At 40.4% G+C, this 15,306-nt stretch overlaps 1 protein-coding gene across 1 annotated transcript; it reads left to right on the forward strand.

Moving 5' to 3' along the window:
* The first annotated feature begins 4,627 nt into the window (after nucleotides 1-4,627).
* On the forward strand, nucleotides 4,628-14,890 carry Ms4a5 (membrane spanning 4-domains A5). The gene is made up of 5 exons (XM_005063820.4): nucleotides 4,628-4,900; nucleotides 7,688-7,816; nucleotides 9,271-9,327; nucleotides 10,819-10,971; nucleotides 14,746-14,890. The coding sequence occupies exons 1-5, from the start codon at nucleotides 4,748-4,750 to the stop codon at nucleotides 14,851-14,853; spliced, it is 600 nt and encodes a 199-aa protein (XP_005063877.1). The 5' UTR covers nucleotides 4,628-4,747; the 3' UTR covers nucleotides 14,854-14,890.
* The last annotated feature ends 416 nt before the right edge of the window (nucleotides 14,891-15,306 follow it).

Genomic DNA, 15,306 nt, shown 5'->3' on the forward strand with positions numbered 1-15,306 from the left:
ACTTGGAACACACTGTGAAACTCTTTAGACACACACACACACAGAGGGAGAGAGAGAGAGACAGAGAGACAGAGACAGACATAGAGACAGAGAGACAGAGAGACAGAGAGAGAATGGTTTAAGGAGATGGAAAAAAAGAAATACAGAGATAGAGATAGAGGTAGAGATGGGGAGGGACAAGGGAAGGGTAAGGAAGAGAGAGGCTTACATAAAGACACCAGGGAGCTGAGGAAATGTCATATGAAGGCATCAGAAGAAATCAGCCACCTGAAAGCCAAGAAGAGAACCATCATAAAAACCTAAGTTTTTAGGTATAAGAACAATTGTTTATAGATTCTTGTTAGGGATATGCTGGTTTAATAAATTATGGGTTCTAGATTATCCTTCAATAACCATGATTTCACCAGCCTGAAAACTAGGTTTCCAATACCAGGCATGGTTTCTCTCCTGCTGAATGGGTCTTTAGTATAATTAGAGAACTTTTGTTTTCCACCAAGATTTGTGTGGCACTATTTCTACACCCTTGGCTTATTGTGCCATGTTGGTTGATGTAGTTAATTGGCATCATAACTTGGTAGGACTGTTGGTTACCACCCTCTTTTGGAAGCTTGTATGGTGCCTTCTGACCATGAAAGCTGGCCCTCAGGGAGGGGACATTCCAGTCAGTTCCATTTTACAAACAAGTGTAGACTTCACCCTAGGTCAAGGAAACTTCTCTTTACAACAGACATAGCCCACTACAGTAAAACACAATGACTCAAAGTGTAGACTTGTGGAACACAGTATTAGTGGAAACATATACAAACCAAAATCACACTTAAGGCTCAGGGAACACTGTGGAAGGAGGGGTCAGAGTTTGTAAGAGTGACATAATCACAGAGCTTGCTGTGAGAGTGTGTCTTGTAGTAACATGCCAACATTATTTCCCAAACATGAACTGAATGAGGATGACACTAAGTGATATTCCAGACTGATGAGGAAAAGTCCATGATCCCTCATCCTACACAAAGAACTACAGGTAACTGAGAAAACATGGGAGCAGGAGAAGATCTTTCTCAGAAAAGGGCACACCGAATGATTTTCCAATGACAAGTAGTTATTCATGGGAACATACATACAAATAACATTCTAAAGACTGAACAGGTTATATATAGAAACGCATATATTCACAATTAGTGAAAAAAGAGGCCATGAATTTGAAGGAGAGCAAGTAGGGGTTTATAGGAGAGACTGGATGGAGCAAAAGGAAGTGAGATATGTTGCAATTATATTAGTCTTAAAAAATTAAAATCTAAGTTTACTGGCATCAAGATTTAATATTTTCCATTTTCTAGAATCATAAAATTGTTTAAATTCCTCCAATCTCAGGAACTTGGTCATGACAGCCCAAACATATTAACACAAACCTTTTATATTTTTTCTTAGATAGCAGAAAGAGCAAGAGCATTAAAAAAATCATCTGACCTCATGAATCAAATACTACTTTATTTTTGACAGAAAAATCCCTGGTAGTCAAAAAGGAACACTATATAGAGAGAGGTAATATGGACATGCTAATAGATGAATGAATAGAAATTACAAAGTGCATTTCAGAAGACACATCCAGTGGGAACTCCCTAATGCCTATCCTTTTGGGTTCTATAGAAATGTTTGCAATTTTTATTTTAAAATAATCTATACATTTTTAAATGCTCTGTTATACTTGAGGTTAATAAGGATTCAATACAATGACAACACAATGAGGAAGAGTCATCATCCATAAAAGCCAAGACAACAGCTCAGGACAACTCAGCAAATCAGAAATCCCAGTTGTTTCTTCGTCTCTTGTCTCCTTATTACTCTCCAAAATAACTGAACTTTTCACAGTCCTTCATGAGATAAGGTCTAGAGTCAGTGTTTATAATTTAAAGAGCAAAAAACACCCAGAGGACTTGGAGACCCCCAGGCAGAAGATACCTGTCACTGTCCTGCTCTCTACAGTTGGATATGTGTCTTTGGAAGGAGGGCATTTTTCAATAGTAAGACAACACATTTCAAAACAAAGAAAAATAAGTTTTATCTACAATATGATATAAATAAAAGGACCTGGGAGCCTTTCTTACAACCCCCCAGCAAGGGAATCAGAGAAGCCTTGAACTTGGTCTGACCACTTACATCATCATAACTTCCCAAGAATAGTTAGCATCAAGATAAGATTATGGTAGTTTGAATGTAATTGTCCCTCATAAGCTCATAGAGAGTAGTATTATTAGTATAATCAAGAAACACACACAGGAAATCAGTATGAAGATTCCTCAGGAAAATGGGAATCAATTTACCACAACACCCAGCAACTCTGCTCTTAGGCATATATCCAAAAGATGCAAATTCATACAACAAGGACATCTGTTCCACTATGTTCATAGCAGCATTATTTGTAATAGCCAGAACCTGGAAGCAACCTAGATGCTCCTCAACTGAAGAGTGGATAGAGAAAATGTGGTACATTTACACAATGGAGTACTACTCAGTGGAAACAAACAATGGAATCTTGAAATTTGCAGGCAAATGGATGTTACTAGAAGAAACCACCCTGAGTGAGGTAACCCAGTCACAAAAAGAGAAACATGGTATATACTCACTCATATATGGATTTTAGACATGGATCAGGAGAGTGACAGTCTGCATTTCCACTGACAGAGAGTTTGGGAAACAGGAAAGAACCTAAGTGAGATATTCGTGGTATCCCAGAGAAGAGGAATGAGGCAAGACTCCTGAACAGATTAGGAACACGGGGGGGGGGGGGACACGGGGGACTGGGAAACAGAGAGAGGAGGAGAGAGGAGGGTCATGGGGGAACAGGAAGGTTGAGTTGGGGGTAGAATAGGGGGAGAACAGGATGAGAAATACCATAATGGAAGGAGTCATAGGTTTGAAGAGAGATCTGACACCAGTGAGACCTCTAGCTATCTACAAGGATGACACCAACTGGCAAGCTAATCAATAGTGGAGAGACTACCTTAAATGCCCATTCCTGATAATGAACTTGGCGTCTACCTGATATGCCATCCTAGAACCTTCATCCAGTGACTGATAGAGGCAGAGGCAAACACCCACAGCTAAACACTGAACTGAATCCCTGGAACCCAGTGACAGAGAGAGAGGATCAATGAACAAATGGGCAAAGAATGGGCTGGCAAAACCAGCAGAGACAGCTGACCTAAACAGGGGAGAGCTCTTGGACCCCATACCGACAGCTTGGAGGCCAGCATGGGACTGATCCAGACCCCCTGTGTGTGAGAGTCAGTGAGGAGGCCTGGGCAACCTATGGGGCCCTGGGCAAGTGGATCAGTGTTTATCCCTGGCATACAAATGGACTTCGCGTGTCCACAACACAGAGAGGGATGCTCTTTCAGTCTAGACTCTTGGGGGAGGGCCTGAACCCTGCCCTAGGCAAAATGACAGACTCTGGATATCCCCTACGTGGAAGGAAGTGGGGATAGGGTGGGAGGCTGGGGGGTTTGGTGGGGGAGTGTGGGAGGAGGGGAGGAAGAGGGAACTGGGATTGACATGTGAAGCAAGCTCTTTTCTAAAAAATTGTAATAAAAATAATAAATAAACAAAAAATATATACACACAACATACATACACATACACATGTACACATACATATACATACGAGTATATCCCACAGTATTGCAGAGATAACTGTAGTTAAGAGTATTCTTACAGGGAACCCATATTGAGCAGCTCAAAATTACCTCTAGATCTAGCTCCAGGAAATGTGCTGACCTCTTCTGGCCTCCATAGATGCCTGCACACAAGTAACAAACACTCACAAAGACACACACACACACACACACACACACACACCTAAAACAAATACATTCTTTCTTTTGTTCATTCATGTTCTTGCAATTTGACAGGCCACATCCACTAATGAAGTAGTCTATTTATCACTTGAGTTTAAACTGCCTACAGAATTTGCCTAGGCTAATGGAATACTTGCAAATGACTCAGCATGAGTCTGAAGGGCATTATTGTCCTGAAAAACAAGAAAAACAATACACAACAAAAGTCTACAATTATTGGATGTGTGACTGAGGCCACCCCTCACTCATCTAACTCTACACAATCCACTAGTGGGTCACAGATGTGTGAGGAAATTTGGCAGGGATTAATAGAACAGCACCAGCCTGGAAAAGCAGCAATGTAAATGTCCACAGAATGTACACAAAATAAAAATGCAGTTCTTTGAAGCCACGATGCGTTGGGGTAGTTTATAACATAAAGCTACTAAAATGAGGTGGCAAAAAAATATCTTTCAAGTGACAAGCAGCATGTGCTTTAAAAAAAAATTGACTTATTAGTTCTAAGACCTGAAAGGTTTTGTCCTCCCTACATCTGAAATGAAAAAAGCTGGAAATTTGAGAACTAAAAGATTTCACAGGTTAAAATACATATGAGGAAGTTGTAAGAACAGAGGACTATGTGACTTGTCCAAGGACACAATGTTTTCTGACAAAACCAAGACCACTAGTCAGCTTCTCCAATCCAATACACAGATGTGGGCACTTTAACTCATATCTTTGGGCTCTTGACCATTCCTGAGATTCTATGACTCTGTGACTTTATGGTTCTACAATTCTAAGCCAAAGTACAACAATGGCAGTGCTCTAGATAGCCTCAGTACAGGAAACAAACATGGTCTAAATGGGAGTACCGGCTACATCCTTTTCTTCCACTTTAAAATACCAACTATACCATCATGGGTTCAAACAACATGCACAGCCCTGTGCTCCTGGTACTTCCTCCAGAGGTCACCAGTCCTGAGTACCGAACAACAGAACTTACAGCCACAGCCTATGAATCCCAAAACCGAGTGCAGAAAGTCCTTATTAGAAAATTGAAGATCTTAGGGGTGAGTAAATGTGTCCCTCTACTGAGGATGGGGGATGGGTAAGAAACTATCTGTTGACACACATTCTCCAATGGGAATGAACTCCAACTTCCATCCCTACTCACTTTAAAAAGTATTGTGCTTCTATATAAATTATGCACAAGATTCTTCCAGCAGGAAAATACAAGATGAATAAATTCAGCGTTCCTGGACTCTTAAAAGTCATAGCCTCCAAGCTAACCATCTTTGAGATTCTTCTAGTCAATTTCAGAGAGAAAAAGGAAAAATGACAATCAAGTAGAAGTTAGGCCAGATTCCCTTGCTTAGAATATATTTTTATACCTGCCCAAGAAAAGCTCAGAACTCACAGTTTTATACAACATTCACATGTATGCTTATTTTTGCATATAAGTATAAAGATTTTTAGAAGAGCTTCTTTTATTTCTTAAATTAAAAATGTAAGTACATAATCTCCCATCAACCTAGTTCCACTGTTCCCTCTCAAAACTGTAGTCTCTTTTTGATTGTTACATATATGCATAAATACACAAATACATAAATACAATCTTCTGGTTCTGATAAGTGTTGCTGACCACTTGTACTTGGATCATCAATTCACAGGGTGGGGTGGAGGCTTAAAAGACTAATTTTCTGTTTCTCATCAGTCCTTAGTTGCCTGTAGTTCTTTATCTAGTGGTGGGGTCCTGGCAAACATTCATTTCTCTATCAGTCAATCTTGTTCATTCTACAAATACTAATTTTATCTACCAAACTTTCTTAAGATAATGGGTAGGTGAGAGGTAGTCACATACATTTGAGGTTGTAATGTAACCCACATCTTTGAGAATATTTTGTCCTTTGAATTCCAGCCTCCCATAATGGAATATAGAAAGTAATCTTTTTTTCAGAAAAAAAACAAATATAAGAAAGATCATCCTGTGGCACATGGAAGACCACTAGTACAATCTGCTTCAGCATCTCTTCACATACAATGGAGTCCAATCTTGAATGAAATAGTTTATAATACACTAACAGAAATAGAACTAGGAGCAAGCAACTATGTTAGTTGCTGTATTCACAGAAATAAATAAAAACTAGCTTTTCCTCACTGAGGAAAATAAAGGTGTCATTCGAACAATAATAGCATGAAAATATTGAGATATATATTTCAATATTTTCTAATCTAATGAGAGCATAAATGGTGATAGTGACAGTGGAAGCCCCAGAGTTGGAGTAGTTATTTCCAATGAAAAGTGGACAAGCACATTTCACAAAGAATTGGACATTTAATCCAGACTCTGACAAAAGGATGGAATCTCAACAAGTGTAAACGAAAGGGAAAAACAGAATCATACTAGATGCAGAAAACACTGGTAGGTGATGTATGGGAAGCATGGCGGGTGGTAGAGGAAAGCTGGGAGAGGTCACTCTAGACTTAAAAGATTTAAGAAGACTAAAAAAGAATCAACCTGCCTGATAAATTAGTCATGTTATACCCACACAGTAGAAAAGTGTTCGGTGGTACAAGAAATGAGCTAACATGCCAGGAGGAAGCATAAAGAATCTCATTTTCATATTGCTAAATGAAAGAAGCCTGTGAGTGCTCTGCATGATGATGGACAATGGAGAAATATCTCTACATGTTCACCAACATGTGGGAGAAACATAAAAGTTATGAATTAAGAATCCCAGTATTGCCTATAACAGGAAAATGGTATAAAACTCACATATGTATGTTTTTATAATTCCTGTCAAATTGCTATTTATGTTTTACCTGTGTTCATTTGTTTTTGTACACATATGTTCATAAGCATGCCACTTACTGCTCATGTGTGGAAGTCAGAGGAAAATTTTCAGGAGTCCACTCTCTCCTTCCACCTTCTAGGCTCCCGGGATGGAACTCGACTTGTTAGGCTTGGGGTCAGGCACCTTTACCTGCTGAGCCACTTTGCTGGCTGAAGTATGCATGATTTCACAAGTAGAGATAATAGGAAAGTTAGCTGCTTTGGGATTGTTGCAATCAGGGAACTTGAAAAGTTCCCAAGCCTAAAATGATGACAGCAACAACAGAGACAACGAAGTCCTAAAATCAGGCTTAAAGGGAGAAAATGAGCCCATTTTAGGACATATGGATTGAGTTGGTAGTGGGGCATTCAAGACGGATAGTCAACCTGTGTGATGAAAATATGTACATACCTCTTAGGATTCAGCCACTAAATGTTGGTACTGAGAAAGAGCTCACCCAGACCGAGGAAGTATAGTGAAAGGATCTGAGATGTCATGACCCCTGGGGCATATGCCTTCGTTCTTTTTGTTATTCTCCTAGGCTTCTCTAGCACCTATGGACTCCCGGCATAACATTAACAGTGTGTGGAAAATGTGTCTTACAAGCATAGGGCAGGGAGAATGAAGACCAAGCCATCCAGGCTTCAGAAGGTTCAGAAGAACAATCCTCCAAGAGGGCTTTTCTGTGTGTCCCCTTGAGGCCAGGCTGCTTTGTAATTTAAATTCAACATTCACATGCATGAGCTGAAGAGCTGGGGGGTTTAGTGAGTGAAGAATAGGGCTTGGGAGCTTCCACTCACAGCACCAGCTGAAGTTGAGCTTGGGAACAGTTGGTTTGACTCATTCTCCTCTTAGCAATTATCAAATGGAGGAATCAAGAAAACATTAAGGTGTATTGTAAAGGGATGTCCATTATCCTCCTGTAGACTAAAGAGGGTACCTGCCAAATCCTTGAACTAAAGATTTGAGTAGAATGAGCCCAACCCATGCTTCTTCTGAGCTCACTTTCCCCTCTGTTTGCAGACCACCCAGATCCTGTTTGGAATCATGAACTTTTCGTTTGGAGTTGTTTTCCTTTTCACCTTGGTAAACCCATACCCAAGGTTCCCTTTTATATTTATCTCAGGATATCCATTCTGGGGCTCTGCTTTGGTGAGTATAGTACATTTAGTTCAATTTCAAGGCATGTCATCCAGGCAAGGTGTTAGTAAATGAATTCTTACATAAAACAAGACAGATTTGGGTATATGATTCTGTAGAAAATGCCACAAAGATATTAACCCCTTTGCAATTAATTACTTCTATCCTCCACTGAATCACCAGAATTGATGGTAGCTCATCTTTGAGTCATGAAATTTGGAGGGAATATTCCTTTTGGCTTTATGGTTGTTTATTGGTCCATTAATTCATCTAAAATTACTTGCAATATATGATAAACTGTATTCACAGAGCAAGACGGTGTGGATCCAATTTCAGTGATTATCCTCCAATGGACATTCAGTCTAATAAGAAAGAAACCATGCTAAGAGATCAGCATACTTCTTATACCTATATTAGGTTGCTTCTGATAAGCAAACAATTTGCTCTACAGAAAGTGAAGAAGCAGGGACAGGGTGTGCCTACTGAGCCACATAGAGATGCTTATTTAATCACATCATGTAGTGTACATTAACTTAGCACCTACTTAGCATCAGAGAGTGGGTAGGGTGTAGGATTCAGTAGAGGGCAGTACCTGGTCACAAGTCCTCGTACCATGGGGCATAACAAGTATTTTGCAGAGGACATAGAAGCTGCTTCCAGAGGAAAAGTATCTAAGTGTAAAGGGAACTACCCATAGTCATTTCCAGCTGGACCAGGGCTTACAGGATGAGGGGTTGTTTAATTAGATGGAAAGGTCACACAAAGGATGGGAACAGTAGGTATCCGGGTATAAAGCGGGGAGGTTCATTGTCTGTCTGACAGTCTTGGGAAGCATCCGCTACTAAGGGGGCTGGAAGAAGAGGCTGAAATTTTAAATACAGCTGGCTAGAACTCAGATTTTCAGTTTCCACTAGGCAATGAGGCTGCCATATTTGACCCACCTCCATAAAAATTAATGTGTGTTGTTTCTTCCTTCCTCTCTTCTTTTCTTCCTCCCTCCCTCCCTTCCTCTCTCTCTCTCTCTCTCTCTCTCTCTCTCTCTCTCTCTCTCTCTCTCTCTCTCTCTCTCTCTCTGCAGTTTGTTGGATGAAATTGTACCTAGTGTTCCCATCCAAGTATAGTGCTATATGACCTTAGTGTTCTTAAACTGATGACACTGGTGTCATTTGGAAGCTGGAAGCTGAGTCATTATATCAATAACAGGAAAATGGATGAGGAAATGAAAGTCCAGTAAGGTAGAAACAGCCTCTTCTTTAAACAGGTGGCTCAGACTAAAGCAGATCCGGCCTTTTTGTCCTGTTCTGTGGACAGTTGTGGGAGGTGGCTTACCCTCCTCACTCCCCTGGGGTTTCTGTGACCTTACCTTACGAGGGAAGCATAGGGAAGAAGCAGGCAGAGATCTGACCCGAGAAAGCCTCCGCATCAGCTTACCATATCCATCATGAAGATTATTTGTTTGTTTGTAGTTCATTAACTCTGGAGCCTTTCTGATTGCACTGAAAAGGAAAACTACAGACTCTCTGGTGAGTTCTATTTCTACCTCATAAAAGTATAATTGCTGAGTAATTTGAAAATCATCATAGAATCAGAAGCCATTAGTTATCAGGAGACTTTTCCAGGTTATCATATTTGAGTCTCATGCTCTACATGAAGACACAGGAACAGAACAGTTCAATGACTTACCCATGGTCTCAGGTCATTATTACAGATTGGGTCTCAGTAATCCAGTCATTCAGTCTTTCCATACGTAGTTTTGATGCCTAGTCCATATCAGATGCTTTAATAGGCCATAGTTTGACTCACAGGAAAGTACAATGTAGACAACCTAATGAAATCATAAATGGACCCCAAAGGTAAATAATACATTGCTGATCTGCGCAAATTTGTAGACATATTCTATTTCACTCAAAGAAACAAAGACATTAGATAGTAATTAATAAAATCAGAAAGTAATTTGGATCAAAGAACGCCCTAAAATTTTGTAATTAAAAAATGTGTTTACTTTTATTTATTGGGTATGTATGGGGAGAAGGGTGCATGTCCACGCCACAGTGTACCTGTGGTAGTCACAGCGTACCCGTGGAAGTCACAGCGTACCCGTGGAAGTCACAGCGTACCCGTGGCAGCCACAGCGTACCCATGGATGTCACAGCGTACCCGTGGCAGTCACAGTGTACCCGTGGAAGTCACAGTGTACCCGTGGAAGTCACAGTGTACCCGTGGAAGTCACAGCGTACCCGTGGAAGTCACAGCGTATCCATGGAAGTCACAGCGTACCCATGGCAGTCACAGCGCACCCGTGGAAGTCACAGCGTACCCGTGGAAGTCACAGCGTACCCGTGGAAGTCACAGGGTACCCATGGAAGTCACAGCATACCCGTGGCAGCCACAGTGTACCCGTGGAAGTCACAGTGTACCCGTGGAAGTCACAGCGTACCCGTGGAAGTCACAGCGTACCCGTAGAAGTCACAGCGTACCCGTGGAAATCACAGCGTACCCATGGAAGTCACAGCATACCCGTGGCAGCCACAGTGTACCCATGGAAGTCACAGTGTACCTGTGGAAGTCAGAAGATGGCTTGAAGGAGCTGGTTCTTTCCTATACCCCTGGTTCCCAAGGATGGAGCTCAGGTTTTCAGGTGGCAAGTGCCTTTATCTGCTAAGCCATTTCACCAGCCCTAAAAGTTTATAATTTTAATAAGATGAAAAAGTGACAGAGAAATGCAGTGTTTGGTTAAATACAGTCTTTAAATGAACATTTAAACAGGCCATAGCTACCTCTATTTGAATGGAAGTTAACCCAAGCACAGAATGTGAGACATGGAGAGGTTATCAAAGGTTGGCTTACTTCTCTTATTCACTGTGTATTATGAGTTGTAAATGTTTTAAATTGTCACATGGTGTTTTCTTGGTGTTTTGACTAATCCAGCTCTCCAATACTCACACACCCCCTACTGTTCTGTCTGTGATGCAAGGTAGGCCTGAGTCTTGTGTTATGTTCTGATTCTATTGCAGATAAGATTGAGCCAGGTGATGAATATACTTAGTGCCCTGGGAGCAGCAGCTGGAATCATTCTCCTCATATTTGGTTTCCTTCTAGATGGAGAATTCATCTGTGGCTATTCTCCAGATGGCATTCAGTGTGGTGCTATTACCGTCCTATTCATTGTAAGTACCCTGTGCCACTTCTGGAGTGAGAAGCAGATGGTTTAAACAAAAAAGGTCAGCACCCAGTCAGCACCATCTGGATAGTATTATGGACACATGTGTATTTCCTTTAGCTCAAAACAGTCAGGAGTACACTGTCCTAGACCAACATTCTATCAGGCATTGTGGAGTAGAACAATAAACACTCAATAACTTATAAAAGTGAAATAAAGATACTATAAATAGAAATGATACTAAAAGATAGTGGCATAGAGGTATCCTTCTGGTTCAAAGTTCCCAATATACATTATAACTGTGATATATATTACAGTTATATATATATATATATTATAACTGGGTTTTATTTGGTTTTAATATTTATATTATATTCTATTTAGATTCTGATAAAGTGTGATAAACTGAAAACAGACATTTCTGCTCTGTCCAAAATATAACATTAATTGGTATAAAACAATGTAAAAGCAACAGATGAGTATATATATAGAAATAAACTAATAGTCTAGTAGGCATATTAAAGACCACTAATGTGACTAACTTCATGGTAGAGTTCATGCTTAGTTGAGATGAGGCAATAGTTTGGATCACAGTCCACCCCAAAATTGCTGAAGAAGTTCAAAACTACCTAAGAAAATGGGGTTCAAGTAAAAGAGAGCTGTTCTAAGATAGCATGTGGTGTGACCTCCAAAATTGGGGGTGGAGACAGAAAGAGGGAACTAGTCCTGGTCATGCTGAGCAGAACTTTTCAAATCAGCCCTTCTCTGAGAACAAAGTGCTACAAATAAAACAAAACTCAACATTTAAAAACCTTAAAACTGCCGGGCGTTGGTGGCGCACGCCTTTAATCCCAGCACTCGGGAGGCAGAGGCAGGCGGATCTCTGTGAGTTTGAGGCCGGGCTGGACCGACAGCCTCCAAAACAATACCGAGAAACCCTGTCTTATAAAAAAAACAAAAACAAAAACAAAAACAAAACAAAGCAAGAAAACCACCTTAAAACGCTGCTGTTTACAAACTAGAAATGTGTAAAAGAAAAGCTTAGGATTGGAATTTCTAAATGGAATGTTAGAGAACACAGGCACTGCTTATGTGTCACAGCTGTATGTCAGTGTTGGCCTTCTGAAATCTAACTATGAGAGAGATGAAGGGCCAGTGTCCACTCAAGATAGGTCTACAGTGACCTGGGCCCTCAATAGATGAGGACAAGATAAAGTGTCCTGTCCTAAAGTGGTACAGTGAATAAAGGAAAAGAGTACTCAAGAAACTGTAGCCACAAGCCTAACTTCTGACTTCTTCCCACTCCTCAGCCCCATCCTCACACCCTGAGATTTTAACCTACAGTAGACATCAACACTGTGATTCAACAATGCTCACAACTTGAACTGAATCTTGCTTACGATAAAGGATATATGGAGGAAAATGAGCAATAGCTTCCAGAAGCCCCTATAACTTTTTCCAACTCAAACTGAAAACATGTATAAAAAGAAATGACTCTATGAATGACAGCTAGTAGGAACAAGATATACCAAGCTTCTTTGCCAATAATCCAATATAATCTAGTCACCATTCTTTGTGATTTTTCAGCAAGAAGATATATATTTGTATATAACATATAGATGTTCGTGTGTGTGTGTGTGTGTGTGTGTGTGTGTGTGTGTGTGTGTGTGTATTCAGAGAAGATGTATACTGGAGCATCAATGGATCGTACTAAAACCATCACCCGCTGTCATTGGTACATCTCACATAGTCTTAAACAGTAGTCCTTAAGAAATCCCAAAGTAGATGTACTGCAAGATACAACAGCTCATAGGCAGCTCAAACTCTTTGGGGATTACCAACTATATCTTTTTCATTCAAGACTACTGGAGCAAAAGTGCCCTCCTTCAACGTGCCAGTTGCCATTAATTGTTTGAGGCTCAAGTTAACTGATAGACAACCTTACTAACAAGACATTACTGTGACAGCACCTGGCTGTTCTGTAAGGCTGAAATTAACCAGGCCGAAACACCAAAATCCCACAAAGATAACTAAAGACCTATATTTCTTATAAATACAAATATAAAAGTCTCCAGTTAAATACAAGCATGCTGAATCTAGTGGTGTGTAACAGATCACCAACCACAGGTATCCTGTGTATCAAGAATGGAATGTATGTTTAAGGAAATCTATGTGTTTACTATACCATATAAACAAAACACAAGATGAAACCCACATGATATTTGAGTTGACATAGAAAACATTTGACTAAATTCATCATTAAATGATAAAAACACTCAACAAGCCAAGAACAGAGGAAGAATTTCCTCAGTTTGATTAAATCCATCTATAAAATTCCTCAACTTGCTGTCTCTCTATCAAAAGTCTGGTAGTTTATTAATCAATATATTCAGAATCCATCAATCAAGCTCCCAGACAGCAGTCAAGAATTAATGAGGAAGTAGGGTGGCAAGCAAGGCAGAATGAAACCATGCATCATCATCTGAGACGGCAGAGCAAGGAGAAAGCATTCATTTACATAGAAGGCACACATGGCTTTTAGCCCAGTATCTATCTATACTGCAATTAAAGCACTTGTATATAAACATGTATTACAAGGACACTGCTGTAGCATTATTCAGGATAAAACAAATAACAAAAAAAGAAAATTAATCAGCTCCTGTCACAGAAGAGTGAAGTATTGAAATACTTTACACCGTGAGGTTTAACCCACAGAAACAGCTGACCTGAACAAGGCAGAGTTCTTGGACCCCAGGCTGATGTCTGGGAGGCTACCATGGGACTGATACAGACCCCCTGAATGTGGGTGTCAGTGAGGAGCCTAGGGCAATCTATGGGGCCCTGATTAATATATCAGTATTTATCCCTGGCATACAAATGGACTTTGGGTGCCCATCCCACAATGAGGGATGCCCTCTCAGCCTGAACTCTTGGGGGAAGGCCTAGGCCCTGCCCTGAATGAAATGACAGACTATAGATATGCCCCATGGAGGGCCTCACTCTCCCTGGGGAACATAATGGGGACTGGGTGGGGATCCTGGGGGGGAAGGGGAGGGAGTGGGAAATGGAATTAACCTGTGAAGCAAGCTTGTCTCTAATTTAAATTTTAAAAAATAAGTAAAGAGCAAAAAAAAAAAAGCAAACAAAAACAGGTCATCTTAAATAGTTATTCAACCTATCATAAAGACACAACAGACAATTTTAGCATAGAACATTTGCAATGGCAATAGAAGGATCCACTCTTGGAAGAGGGTAGGCTTCAACCAGCTCTGTGCCAGGATCTGCCTGTGGACTCCTGGCCAGGTGTGTATGGCTATGCTCTTAGTTGGCACGGTGCAATTTACTTTAAACGTCTTCTGTAGCGATTGGGGGGAGTGGGTGGTGCTTTTAGCCTAGCTTTCTCTCCATGTCCCTTTTCTGTGTTACTCTTTTTCTGGAATAGTAGTTTTCTCTTTTCCTTGCCTTTTCTGTTTTCATCTCTACCATTTTCTTACCTCTTGAATTTCTTCTGTCTTTGTCCTTCAAGAGACCACTTTTCGAATACACATTCCTCCATGGATACTGTGTTTATGAAATGGAGAGTTTCCTGCATATAATTTAGTAAATATTCCTGTTTGACTTTTCTTAAAGAAAATAATGTTATCCTATGCTATGCTGGTATGACTTATATTCCCATTATCCTTCCCTAATTTGAGAGGTAAGGGTGTATTATGTGCTAATGGCTACTTCATTGTGATTAGAAAACCCAATAGCATGACTCCATTGTTTCTTTCTGTTGCAGGGGATTTTGATTATGTTGATGATCTTCAGCATTGCTGAACTCTTCATTTCCCTCTTTTCCTCGATTTTGGGATACTCCTCAGATCAACTTGGGCAATGCTGTTGTTGAATAGCAGATGTGCAAATAAAGATACAAAATGATACAACTTAGAGGCCAGTACTGCTTATGAGAAAGAGCCAACACACATATTTATTTAAAACTCAGAATCATTTGAAGCAAAAGAGGTTGGGAGGTATTCCAAGTGGATCATTTTGGCTGATGTACCCATCCTGCCCCCTGGTAATGCCACTTCCTCTCCCAACAGAATGATCACTTTGGTGTAATCACCCCTCTTGTTCATTGAGGAATGGCCACTCTATAAGTAAAGAACTCAAATTCGGGTGACCAGGTCATCTGACTTCCCTACTCATGGCAGTTTCCTGTTGAGTCCCCTAAGAGATGCCACAGAAGGGCTCCTGTTCCATGAAGAAGAAGGTACATTGAAAGGAAGAATGGGTTGGTCAGCAAATTTTACCACAAGACCATCAGTTGTTATAAGCCATACATCTACAAAAGTAACAG

Source organism: Mesocricetus auratus, unplaced genomic scaffold (assembly GCF_017639785.1).
Source record: "Mesocricetus auratus isolate SY011 unplaced genomic scaffold, BCM_Maur_2.0 Super-Scaffold_4256, whole genome shotgun sequence".
Taxonomy (NCBI): Eukaryota; Metazoa; Chordata; class Mammalia; order Rodentia; family Cricetidae; genus Mesocricetus; species Mesocricetus auratus.

Bases quoted from the DNA above. Each gene is read 5' to 3' on its own strand.
- Ms4a5 (XM_005063820.4), top strand. From the start codon at position 4,748: ATGGGTTCAAACAACATGCACAGCCCTGTGCTCCTGGTACTTCCTCCA. The intron at 4,901-7,687 runs GTGAGTAAATGT...CTCTGTTTGCAG, and splicing joins GAAAATTGAAGATCTTAGGG to ACCACCCAGATCCTGTTTGG. The intron at 9,328-10,818 runs GTGAGTTCTATT...ATTCTATTGCAG, and splicing joins GGAAAACTACAGACTCTCTG to ATAAGATTGAGCCAGGTGAT.